Source organism: Chiloscyllium plagiosum, unplaced genomic scaffold (assembly GCF_037043375.1).
Source record: "Chiloscyllium plagiosum isolate Xiang-an unplaced genomic scaffold, Cpla_swu_hap1 HiC_scaffold_34, whole genome shotgun sequence".
Taxonomy (NCBI): Eukaryota; Metazoa; Chordata; class Chondrichthyes; order Orectolobiformes; family Hemiscylliidae; genus Chiloscyllium; species Chiloscyllium plagiosum.
In genome coordinates, this window is record NW_028270172.1 from 18,134,430 (window position 1) to 18,147,209 (window position 12,780).

General features: G+C 39.7%; 1 protein-coding gene across 1 annotated transcript in view; it reads left to right on the top strand.

The window, feature by feature from the left end:
* The window catches only part of LOC122564477 (regulation of nuclear pre-mRNA domain-containing protein 1A-like), a 59,192-nt gene extending 46,733 nt beyond the window's left edge, over positions 1-12,459 (top strand). The window contains exon 7 of the mRNA XM_043719426.2: positions 10,103-12,459. Within this exon, the coding sequence (XP_043575361.2) occupies positions 10,103-10,252 (150 nt within the window). The 3' untranslated portion in view covers positions 10,253-12,459. The remainder of the gene's footprint in view (positions 1-10,102) is intronic.
* Positions 12,460-12,780: the final 321 nt, after the last annotated feature.

Sequence of the window (12,780 nt, forward strand, 5' to 3'; positions counted from 1 at the left end):
AACCAGATCTAGGGCGCGGTCAACATATAAAAAATGTCTAGTGGCACTGTCCCTCTCTCTGGACCAGAAGGCCTGCATTTGAGTCCACTTGTTTCAGAGATATGTAATAATACTCTGAACAGGTTGATTGGAAATAGGTGAACAATCCTCTGCTAGAGGTTTTTACTAATTATTTTAATATTGGAGTGCTTCAATGACCAAAGAAAGGAGGAGGGGGATAAAAAATTCAAATTCGCCAGACTGGAAAGAGTATGAAAGAAAGAAAGGATGTTGATATGGTGGAAGACAAAGATTGAATGACAGAACAATGATTAATTCATCTGGGATTTAGAAGAATTAATGGGGGCCTCATAGAAACCTACAGACCACGAACAGGACTCGATAGGGTAAACACAGGAAGGATATACCCTGATGACTGGGGAGTCTAGAACCGCACGTCACAATCGAAGTATACAGACTAGGCCATTTAGAACCGGGATGAGAAATGTCTTCACGCAGAGAATGGTGAGCCTTTGGAATTCTCTGCTGCACAAAAACCAAAATTAGGGACAAAATATTGAATGTTTTCAAGGAAAGATAAAAATGTATATAGTTCTTCGGACTAAAGGAATCAAAAGGTACAGGAGAAAAGCAGAAACACGATACTGATTTGGTTGATTAGCCACGCTCATACCAAATGGTGGAGCAGGCTCAAAAAGCTGAGTGGCCTATTAACTGCTTCTATTTCCTATGTTTCCATGATGGCGCAAGCCAAAAGAAGAGGATAATTGGAGTAATGAAGCTTAAAACTATTGCTTACAGAAGGCTGTTGCTTGTAGTTACTTCAAAGAATCAAGCTTCAGGTCAAACCTCCCTAATCCAGCAGCCTCAGGACAGGTCCTTTGCCAGAGGTGATGTGGCAGGGTAAGCAGTGGAGTTTTATAACAAACCATCTTTGTTGTACTGCACTCCCCTCCCACACTTCACTGTCCTGAAGGCACTGACTTGTGCTAATGTCTAATGATGATCTTTAATGGACTATTAAGCTATTGGGTTGTCACACTTGTGCACACTTGGGTTGGTGACCGCTCTCCTGGACTATCTTCTTGAACCAATCTTGCAGCGAAGTTTCTTTAACATATTTTGGCCTTTCTTTAATGAGTTTTTCTTGTTTCACATATTTGATAACTAGAAACACTGCAAGTTCTTCAGTTACAGAAAGTGCCTAATTAGAGAGATGCAACCTGCGGATGTAAGCTTCACCTGTAAAAAGCAAGTCATCACTTGTCTGATCACTGATTTATCTCACATAAGATTACATTTCCAGTCGTAGAATCCAAAATTAGTATATTAATAATATAATTTATTTTAAGTATCAACTTTTTTTAAGTTCAAATCCATTATACTTTTTAAAATTGCAATAGCAGAGAAGTTTATCATCTCTGATGTGCAAAGATTGTGACTCTGCTCCAAAATTCTGTGAAGATATGCGTAAACCCTGACTTCTTGGAAGACCTCCACTTGTGAGATGTCTGTGACTCGTACATTTCTCAACTTCTCAATCTATTTAGTTTTATTGTGGAATAATTTGATTTGATGTTTTGGCTAAGTTACAATTTGAAGATTTTTAAAATTCTACAAGTTTCACGTCTAATAACTAATGAGGCATACATGTGCCGTACCTTTTGGCAACCTACTGCTTATATTCCAGTCTTCAGTATAATAGTAGAGCTAAATGAAATGCTTCACATCTGGAATTAAAAATAAAGCATCATGGGGTGACAAACAGGCCTTGTTGCCCAACCAGTCAATGATGTCTTTACCATCCACCTGAGCAATTTGTTGTAAATCTAATTTTCCATATCCATTTGCCTTATTTCTTATCCCATTCCTCTGCCTGTTCAATCTGATCTTGGATGTTAACATAGATTCTACTTCAGCCACCAGGGAGTGACTTCCACAGCTTCACAATGCTCTTTACAAAAAGATGTCTTTTACCCTTTGTTCTAAATTTCCTGGATATCTGGCCCTTTGTCCCAGACTCCTCAAATGCTTTCAACTACCCTGTTTTGCTCTTCCACAAACCTATATGCTTCTATTATTCTAGCAATGAAAAACATTTGGATTATTACAATCCATGTTGTAATTTAACCACTGAAGAACCTCATTGTCCTAATGATTGGCTTGAGGGTATCTACAGGCACCAATATAACAATCAAAGAATCATGGAATCACAAAATCGCCATGATGCAGAAGGAGGTAGTTTGGCCCATCACATTTGCATAGACTCTCGGAGCAATCTGTCTTAGTGCAAAACTCCTGCCTTTTCCAAATAACCGTCCACATTGTTTCTATTTACATAATCATTCAATACCTTCTCAAATACCTCAATTGAACCAGCCTCCAAAACACTTCCAGGCAGTGCAGCCAATCACCCAGGCCACTTGCTGTGTGAAAATATTTTTTTCTCTTTTTTTATGTTGCAAGACACTTGTGCCTCTGGTTTGTGATCCTTTTATGAGTGAGAACAGTTTCTCCCTATCTATTCAGTCTAGACATACAATTGCCAATGAAAAGAAATTACCAGTAAACTGATGTTTTATATGACCCTTTCATGCACAGATTTGGCAACCACATCAAGCATGTTTTTGCTTAAAGTTTCTTTCCAGTATTTTCGTATCTCTGTTTTGCTGTACAGCTTATTATCTTTCTTTGATCCAATTACTAACTAGAACTAGCCTAAATTCAAGTGCTTAAATTAATGTTGATATGATAAAAAGTGTGCAAAGTGTTTGAGGACTCAGAGTCTGCATAGCAAGTTAGGATTGATACTGCTTTAAATTAATTCTAGGACACTGTTCCGATCTGATGAAGGTGCCCAGTAGATAATCCATCTGTCAGTGCAATTCAAAATCTAACTTCAGTGGTGTATATTATTAACATGAAAGGTCTCCTTCAAATGAACGTGAGGCTTGAAATGGCTGCCTGTGTAATGAAGACTTTTCAACAATCAGCACTTTTTGTTGCCACCCAAAAATCCCAAACTGAATCTCTGAAGTAAATGCTGAAACAGTGATTGCTAAACTGGCCTGCCTTTTCAGTTTACCTTCCCTGTGTAGGTATTTTATCAAACATATTGTTCATTCCTAGCAGTCTATCAAACTCAGCTCTAAGATCTACAATTACCATCCTGTGTTTTCAGGGTATTTGCTCTTCAAGTAACTATTTGACGTGTATTCATAGAAAAGGCAAATGGCACCAGATTAAATAAAACGAGAGGCATGCTGCCACATGGAATGTCATTCAGGCAGTTGGGGAATTGAGGCAAAGGTTGTACAACTCTGAAGGACCCCTCCAGTATTCATTGTGGAGGGGTGCCCCAATTCACACTAATCCACTTCATCTTTTGCAGTCTGGCAATCATGAGCAGCCTCAGACAGAGGAGGAGTTGCCAGGACGTCTTCCTTCTAGCCAGGCTAGCCATGAATATTAAGTTTAATTCTCATTACCTTGAATGTAATTCCAGAGTCATATTGTCCACTAGTCCAAACAGTACCATTCTTCCAATACAGACCATGGGTATCATTTCCTTGGCCAGATTCCTGAAGTCATGCGACTATTATGCAAGAAACACTGAACAACCCTTTCAAAATGGATGTAATGAACCATGTGAATTCCTTAGTGACTGTTTTGAAGATGTTTGTGTTTGCCCCTTGTTCCAATGCTGTACTACATCAAGTGATGCTGATGTTCAATGCATGAAACTACAGCTGGCCTTGCAGAATATCCTTTCACCTGACTCTCAGCCGGGTTGCACCAAAACCACACAGATGGCAGTCTCAACAAAATTGGCAGGCTAGGAGTGTGACCAATGCTGCCATTCTGAGAAAGGACAACCCCAGTTTGGGATCAATGTGGCTCGCAGGGGGACCCCCTCAAAAATCGCTGTGATCTGCTGGAGCAGATTACCAGACTGCTGTGAGGTCCCCTGCAAACTGCTTTGAGCATTGTTATTCACTCTCATACAGGCAGTGGTCTGAACCTGAATGGCATCAGTCATGGTTTGTGTGGTCACAAGTTGAGTTGTCATGACCTCAGCCTGAACTTTCACTACAGCGCTGCGAAAGTGGGTGGCTTCCAGCTGCAAGCTGAGACATCTGACTGTGAGTGATGATCAGATCCACCAGTGCTTCCATGGTGCTAGACACTACTTGCACACAGGAAATGTTGAATTCCCAAGTGCTATGCCAGGTTGGAGCCAGACCTTCCATGGTCCTGAATAGTTTCTGGCAGATCAGCCAATGCAGTAAGTGAGACTGAGTCATGCATATCAGTGATTTTTCTTATACCACTCCATCAAAGTCTGACCTTACCGTCCAAGTAGCTGGCATTGTCATGATCTTTTCCCCCTTCATCTGGCTGTAGCTCACATGTCCATTGGCTCTCCACTCACATATCCTACCTCTGAGTTCCTTTCCACCTCTGTTCCTTTCTAAAGTGTCTGAGCTGGTGGCTGCAAGTGTCAGATTGAATGACAATGTTGTTCGCTATCAGGTCCTCTTTATTTAAGCCTTCGGCCTCTCACGCCACTGCTGAGCCTGGATAGCAGTTCTTGCACCCTAATACTTTAGGATATTCCAGGCTAGTGTTGGGTTGAGGAAAGGAGATAAAGCAGAAAGTGCTCGGTTACAGCACTTGCAATTTGTAAATCACAGCAGATTGTGATATGAGAAGTTGGATCAGGCAAGAATGTGCCAACATTCACAATGATACCACAGGCTGCTCTGGTGAGTGTCTATGGAGGGATAGAGTGTAAACATTTTGAATCCAGTATGACTCTCTTTCAGGAGCATTAAGTGGCACGAGTCGTGCACTAAGATGGGCTACGTGCTGAGATATGCAGCCACTGAACAGCAGTGGGCAGCAGGGCACAATCATTACAATTAGCAGGCAGCACACTTTGTAGACTGCATCATTTGAACAGGCGTGTGTTAATTATTTATTGCTGTTCCCTGTGTCCCATTTTGAGAGTGACTCAATTTAGTTCCTTCAGCTGTTATTTTTAAGGATGCAACTGATGTTCTGGAGATCATTTGACTGCTCTAGCTTAGTTCTCATCTGAGAAACACAGTTGTCACAGGAATTTTGGAGGTGGACATTTCTTTGATATCCAAAGCCTGCCATCAGAGAGGACTTTAAATGGTGCCCAATGCTTTCACTCATCTGATACCAGAAGGAGGGTTTCAGTTTGTAGCTTGAATTAACTTTAAGATCTCAATTGCAATTTTCGTGCACGAATGTGCATGCTGTAGTCTACATTGTACAGACATTGGCCTGGGATTGTCAATCCTCTTGTTACCTGATTTGTTCCTGGAAGGGGAGAAATTTCCCAGCCACTAAAACTGTAAAAGCCAGGAGATCTTTAACTTTAATGTCTCTCGTGACCACAGTAGCTGCCAGATCCATGGTATCACTGGCTTTTGTTGCTATGTCTTTGCCACACCACCACAGTGTCAGTACGGAGAGCTGCTAGAATCTAAGGGCTGATTGTAAACTGGCCAGTCCACTCACGAACAGCCTGAAGTCAAGGAGAGTAGATGATGAAACTGACATGTTTTCAGAGAGAACTTAAGAGTCAACCACATTTCTTTGAAATCACACATAGTACAGACCCAGCTGGCAGATTTCCTTCCTTAAGGGTCATTAGTCAACGAGATTTTTTTTAAATGACTGTCAGTGATATCAATATTATTAAGACTAGCTTTCAATTGATTTGAACCAATGCCCCCAAATGATTAAACTGGATATCTATACAGTTAGTCCAGTTACATTACCACCACAACAGTGCCTTGCTATCCTTCCATTTGTAAGATTACTACTAGTTACATTTCCAATATTGGGGTATTACCAGATACATATAGATTAATGGTCAATTATTTTATGATTGTTGACGTGAGGGGAATCTGAGTGTTAGCAACCCATTGCTAGCCCTTGAGTCAGTACAAATTTCCCCCTCCCATCATTGGTTACCCCGTTTCCCAGCTTTGTTTTCCTTTGTGTCATAGCTAAACTGGAAAAATATCTTGACACTTTAAGCAAAATAGCACCAGGTATGAGCAATGATGATCATCTATCTTCACACCAAACTTTGCACAGTATATTGAGTATCCTTAACTGTCACATGATCAATCATCACATGATCAAACTTGCAGAGACCAATGATAAGCCCATTTGTAGCAGGTGAAGAATCCTGAGGGGATTGTAATGTGCCCTTTGACAAAACATTTTGTAGTGGGCCCATCGGCAGTCTTTAGGTCCTGAAGGAGGAGGCGCTTGGGAGGGTGGCAACAATTCATAGCACTGCTGCAGTGACGCTCCAAGTCCTCTCAATTTAACTTGTATCTGTTCTTCAGCTTCTGTTGGTTTCTTTGAGGAGCATTGGCTCTTAGTGGAGCTGGTTAAAAGTTGTGCAGTGCAACCTCATGCTGACCAAATTGGGAAGGGGGATTTATTAAACTCTTTGGTTACGTTATTTGCTATTACAAGCTGATTATAGATCCCATGGGATGGAACAAATGAGGATCTGATGTGTTTTTGATGCAGTTAGTGGAATGTCAGATTTCTAGATTAGCTGTTTGTGCCTTCACATCTCACCCAGATAATGAGTACAATGCTGTCCCATTTCATCCTAATTTCATGGATCTGCCATTTCTGCGTGTCTAGTTATACATTAAACTTGCAATTTAATACTAACTGCTTGGTTTATTTAGAATTATACATAAATTAGGTATAATAGCTGGGATTAATTATTAATGTTATATTACAACCAGGAATGTTAAAAGTGGGAACCTTACCATTTATACTCTTATTAAAAATGCATTTTGGACCCAAGTTTTGTATCTGCTTTGATTATTTTTGAAAATGAACATTTCTGCATAACACATTTTAATGATAGGTTCAGAGAGTTGATAAATCTAACAATTTAAGGACCCTGAGTTAATGTTTCTGTTGAGATGGCAAGATTTCTGAAATACTCTGAGTTAATGGTTTGTAGGGTTTTAATATCAGATTCCTTTCTAACCTATTTAACATACAAATTGTACTTGGTGCTTTCACTCTTCCTTTTTGTGTTCACACTGGTTCCTGATGAATCAATTTCCCTGTTTTATTATGACATTTTTTTGAAAATTGAAGCTGTTTGTTTTCAATCCAAATTGCAAAATAAAGTCTGGAGCCTAGATGTCTGCAAGGCACATCAATCAGTAAGTTTGTCAAAATGCAGAGTTCCTATTTCAATGCTAGTTAAAGGTAATTACTAACCAACCTGTTCCGAGATGTTATTACACTCCTGCAGAAGGAGTGGGACTTAAAACTGGACCTCTTGGCTCAAGAGGTCAGATCCTATCATTGCAGCACTAAAACCCTTTGGTGCTAGTTAAAGAATCCATATTTCACCATCTGCCTTATGTGAGGGGGATTTGAATATTAATCTGGGGTTCTAAATTACTAGGCCAGTAACATTATCATTATGCACCATCTCTGTGCTAGTTAAATGGTACATGGTTAAAGTTCTAACGTGTATGAGATATAGATTAAATGCAAATGTTTTCTCTTTCACTTACTGTATTGAGAGCTCTTTGGTCTGAATTAAACACTAGACACCTGCCAATATTTTGACTTGCTGAACACTGAATGAATTATCAGATTCTATTGGTTGAATTATCAATCATGTCAGTCATTGCATTAATAAGTCTATAAAACATGTTTAATTTAAAAGTCTTTCAAATTATTCAACTTGGGCAAGAACAGCATTATAATAAGCATATTTTAACTCTCTGTAGGCAAAGCCTTTTTAAAAATGTTTTGGTGTTTTAACGTGTAGTTTTTTCTCTTGGGTGGTTGTTGTGGCTGCTCAGGATGAGACTAAGTCTCCCAAGCTTCATGGGCTAAACTGGGTTTCATGAAGTGAACATTACAGAAGCAGTTCACCATTAATGAGGTTCCAATCAGCCAGTCCAGAGTCTATCCAGTTGGCATTATTAACTCACCAGGAGGTGGTGATGAGGAACTAGCTGCTGGGAATTTTCAGCATTTTCTGTTATGGTAGACCAGGCTGTTGTTTTCACGTCTGGGCCTAGTATTAATCTTGTTCAGATTGATGGAATAAAAGTCTCTTTTCTCTAAAGGAAGATTTACATTTAGGTAGCCTTTCTCATGATCACCAGACATCTAAAGGTGTTTTCCAGCCAAATTAAAAACTTTTATAAAATGTGTAATTACTGTTGCAATATGGAAAATGTGGCCAATTATGCACAGCTAATTCCCACAAATAGCAATTGGTTTTATAACGTTGAGAGAGGGGTGGAGATTAACCAGAAAATCTTTTGAGATGGCTGCACAGTAGTGGCGGGAGAGGGGGGGGGGGGGGGGTTGGCTGAGTGGCTGAGCCTGGAGCTCATTTACTACTGTCAAATTTCTTTCTCTTTTCATTCTTCTTTTTACTTTTGCTCCTTGTCTTTTTCTTTTTCCTTCGGCTGAAGGACCAAGCTTCCAGTGGCAGCAGCAGTAGGGTCAGGACAAGTCAGACACGGCTGTACCCTAGCCCAGAGTCTCCCAGTGAGCAAGGAACGGATCCCCAGGCTGACTTCCGTGATCTGGACTCACAGGCTAGGCCGAGGCTCCAGATCCGCAGCTAGGCCCAGGTCTCTGATGGAAAGAAAGGTGGACTCGGCCTGGCATGGTGGACTCCCGGTGTGGAGATCTTGTCTCTGTGTGGAGATACTCTTAACCTTTGGCGTCCAGGTAGTCCAGCAGCCCAGCAGGCGGTGTCCTGGTGTGAAGGCCTTGTCCCTGTGTGGAGATCTTCTTCGCCTTCAGTATCTGGGTATTCCAGCGGCCCAGCAGGCGGTCTCGTCCAGGAGTGGCGGTGTCAGCCCAGCATGGTGGTTTTCTTTGCGGAGGTTTCTGGCTTAGTATCCAGTGGCCCAGTGCGGCATTCTCGTCCCAGCATAATGGTCTCGTCTTGGCTGCATCTTCAGAGTATTCCATCGTTCCTACATTGGCTTTCCTGGACCCCATTATCTGAACTGTGATGAACTTTGTCTTAATTTAGCTTATTATTACATATTACTTCTGTCATTGATGTAGGCTCTGAGGGGGTTGACTTATAAAACTTTTCACTGTATTTTTCATGTAAAAATACATGACAATAAATTTCTACTCTATTCTGTCCATCTTCATAATGATGCCAAAGGATCTTTCACATCCACCATCTGGCCTGAGGACAGGTGGGCTCTGAGTTAAATATTCTCGTCCAAAAGCTGGGCATCTCTGACAGTGCAGAGCTCCTTTAGTGATGCACTGGGATATCAGCTTGGATTGTTATGGTCAAGTCCTGGAGTGGGACTTCACCTGCCATAGGTCATAAAATCAAATGTCAACTTTACCCAATAGTAGAAATCTCAACAATGAGATAGGATTCTCAGTGTTTAAGCCCCATTATAGAACTTGAATGTGCAATTTCAAGTCGCACTTCAGCGCAATATTAAAGGAAGGCTTTAGTTTTGAAGGTGCTGTCTTTTATTAATTGTTAAACCAGTGTATTGTCTGTCATTTCAGCTAAATATAAAAGATTCCTCCTCACTGTTTTGGTAAGAGCACAGAGTTCTTTTGTTCAGTGTTCTAATTAACAGCCCTCCTTCAACAAGAGTTCACACTACAGATTAACTGGTCACACCTCTCACTGCTGTTTGTGGACTCTTCTGTGCCCAAGTTCAGCCTCAAAGTAAACATTGGCTGTAAACATCTTGGGATGTCCTGGCAAGGTTAAAGCCTGTATAAATGTGAGTTCTTCCTTAAGTCAAATGAATTCGGGCACAATCTCTTATCCTACAAATGTCTGGAATCCCATGGAAGTGGCACTAAATTCACATTCTTGTTCAGCAATACCTGTCGAATCTAGTGCTAAGGTCACACTAATTTACTGAAATGCAGGCACTCGCTATGAAAATCGTTCATTCCGCAATACTGTTACCTCCTTGGATGATCAGAAAATGTTGCCTGTTTATAACAAAATGGAAACATTTCCATACAGTGATGACGTGCATCTTTCTCTGTTTTACAGGAGTACAAGCACAAACTGGCCAAGGTCACTCAAGTGCGAAAAGAGCTCAAGTCCCACATCCAGAGCTTACCAGATCTTTCTCAGCTTCCAAATGTGACTGGTGGCTTGGCCCCATTGCCCTCTGCAGGGGATCTTTTCTCCACTGATTGATCTGGTTGACTGTTCTGCTGAAAAGACTTGTTAAAAGGACAGGAAGGAAGGAGTGCACAATTTACAGAGCCCCTCCCTACCCCCCCACATTGTTGTAAAAGGTCAGAAGCTTCATTTTGCTGCAGTGATACAGTGCTAGCAAATGTGAACTAAATGAAGACATTTATAAAAAAGGAAAATCTACACTTTGCATACAGGAGACAGACCTGTTTGCTGTTATCCCAATTTGCAGCTGTTTATTTGATGAGTCAGTGGATGTCAGAGAATTGTGTTTGAAAACAATAGCAGTATTTAAGTCATTTGACAGACGTGTATTTGATTTGAATGAGTGGGACCATATTGTTAATACAGAGGGTAGGCTGGTTAGCATGTAGATGCCCTGAAAGCATGGCTAGAAAGTTGCTAATAGTTAATAAACATCGCTGACATTTGTAGCTCATTTCATAGAAGCAGCAGCCAAGTATGTTCAGGAATACACAATAAGCAGCTGTTAAGCTTTGTTATTGAATTTTTTTTGTTTCACATTATGACATTCACCTAGCAGTTATTGACTACTCTATTGTCAAATAAAATACAGAAATTCAATCTGGTTTCCACTAGTTGAGACCTGAACCAAGTACAGGAACTATGCTAATCAAATGCAGAGCAGCAATGTAGACATCAGTAAAAGGCATGCACCATCCTGAACGCAATACCACTAAATGTATCAAAGCCCATTCAATGTTCGATATTGTAGGTCAGACTGCACTGCATGCTGCTTCCTGAATTTAGTTGGAACAGGTGAGCTTTGCTACTATGTATCAAATGTGAAAATAGTCAAGCGCTACTGGAGAGTGGAATACGGACACAACTGAATTTTATTGAATTTCATGAAACAGAATTTCAGCTAACAACGCCAGTGTGTTGTGTGAAACCTTAATTTGCTCCTTCCCAATAAGTGGTTTAAGCAAATGTTGCGTTCTTAAAAGTTGCTTTTATTTTTTTTAATGTGATCAGTATGTGAGAAAAAAAGAATTCACAAGAAACACGAGTGACGTGTAAATATGACATTATGAATCCTGAAGTAGTATAGTGTGTGAAATCGGCAGTTTGCTTTTCTTTTTTGTTTACTTAAAGGGTCATGACACTGGCTGGGAATATAAATGATTTTCAGTATAAATTACTCAGCCCAGAAAGATTGTTCGCGAAATATCTTCCCACCTGAGAGGAAAAGTTTCAGTTTCACAGGTCAGGTAGCAGCCTGTTGTTCAATCTCAAGGCTGGAATGTATTTGCTCACATTACATATACAGCTTCTGTTAAATGGGGTGAGGGTGGAGCCTGAAATTAGGGATAATGATGCTGAAATTTAAGCTTTAAAAAGTACTCCAGAACTGAAAGAGCAATCTATCTGAGGCAAGTACTTTAAATTGAAAACATTTCCCCACATGTATTTGGGTCTTGAAATTCCACTGTGGGATAATAAATGAATGCATAACATTTTGTAATTTCCTGTGGCTAGTTTTCAAAGTGTCAAGTGTCCAGTTGGATCGTGATGAGAGGAAATTCATCGTCACTTCATTATAATCCCACATATTACTGTAATTTGTCACCCTCTAAACTATCACACACAGTTAGCATTCAATTTGTAAAATATTTGTATATATGCACATTAGATAATTATAGTCTTTCCAAATTTGGCAACTTTGTGTTATAAACATCTGTTACAGGTCCTGTAAAAATTGTGCTTTAACCTTCTGTAAGCTGAACTTTTTTGCATCGCTCAAATATATAGGTATGTTGTGAAGTGTAATTCTTCAGACTTTTCTAATCTGACTTATTTCTGATGGAAGCATAAACAAAGTGTGTATGTGTTTACCTTTCAACCAAGAAATGTGCACACGAAGAAATCTCTAATAGAAAAGGAGACAAAAACGCATAAAAGAAACAAGGTTGCTACTGTTCAAATGTCTTGCCCTGGTCAAGGAGGAGAAACATTTAGATGTGGCTGTTGGATTTGGTTCCAGTTTTTCCAGTATTTTGTCTTCCACATTTCATTAAGGTTTCTCTACTAGTGCATTTCCATACATTTCAAACTGTTCTGCGATGTATAATATTTATAGAATGGTAGAACTACAAATGATTTTATTTATAGTATTCTATGAATAAACTTTTAAAATAAAAGAGTATCTTACAAGGTAAACTTCCAAAACACCTAAGTGATTTCTGAAATAGCTTTCTTTATTGAGGAACAAACATTTTAAGTATGTACAAGTGTGCTAGCATATGAAAACATATATTTGAAATATTTCATTTTTGGTTTTAAAAAAATTTAAAGTGCTTAGTGTGAAACCATTTACATTCATTATTAGTAAATTAGTGGCAATTTCTTGTGTCTGAGACAGAATGGGATTGGAGGCCTAACATGCCCTTTTGATTCTCTTTAAATATGACTGTGGAAGTCCTTAAAGGTGCTTGTATGTTTTTGAATGGAATATTTGGTTGAGGTTTCTTTTTGCATGACTCAGCTGAAGTATTGGCCTTTAAGAA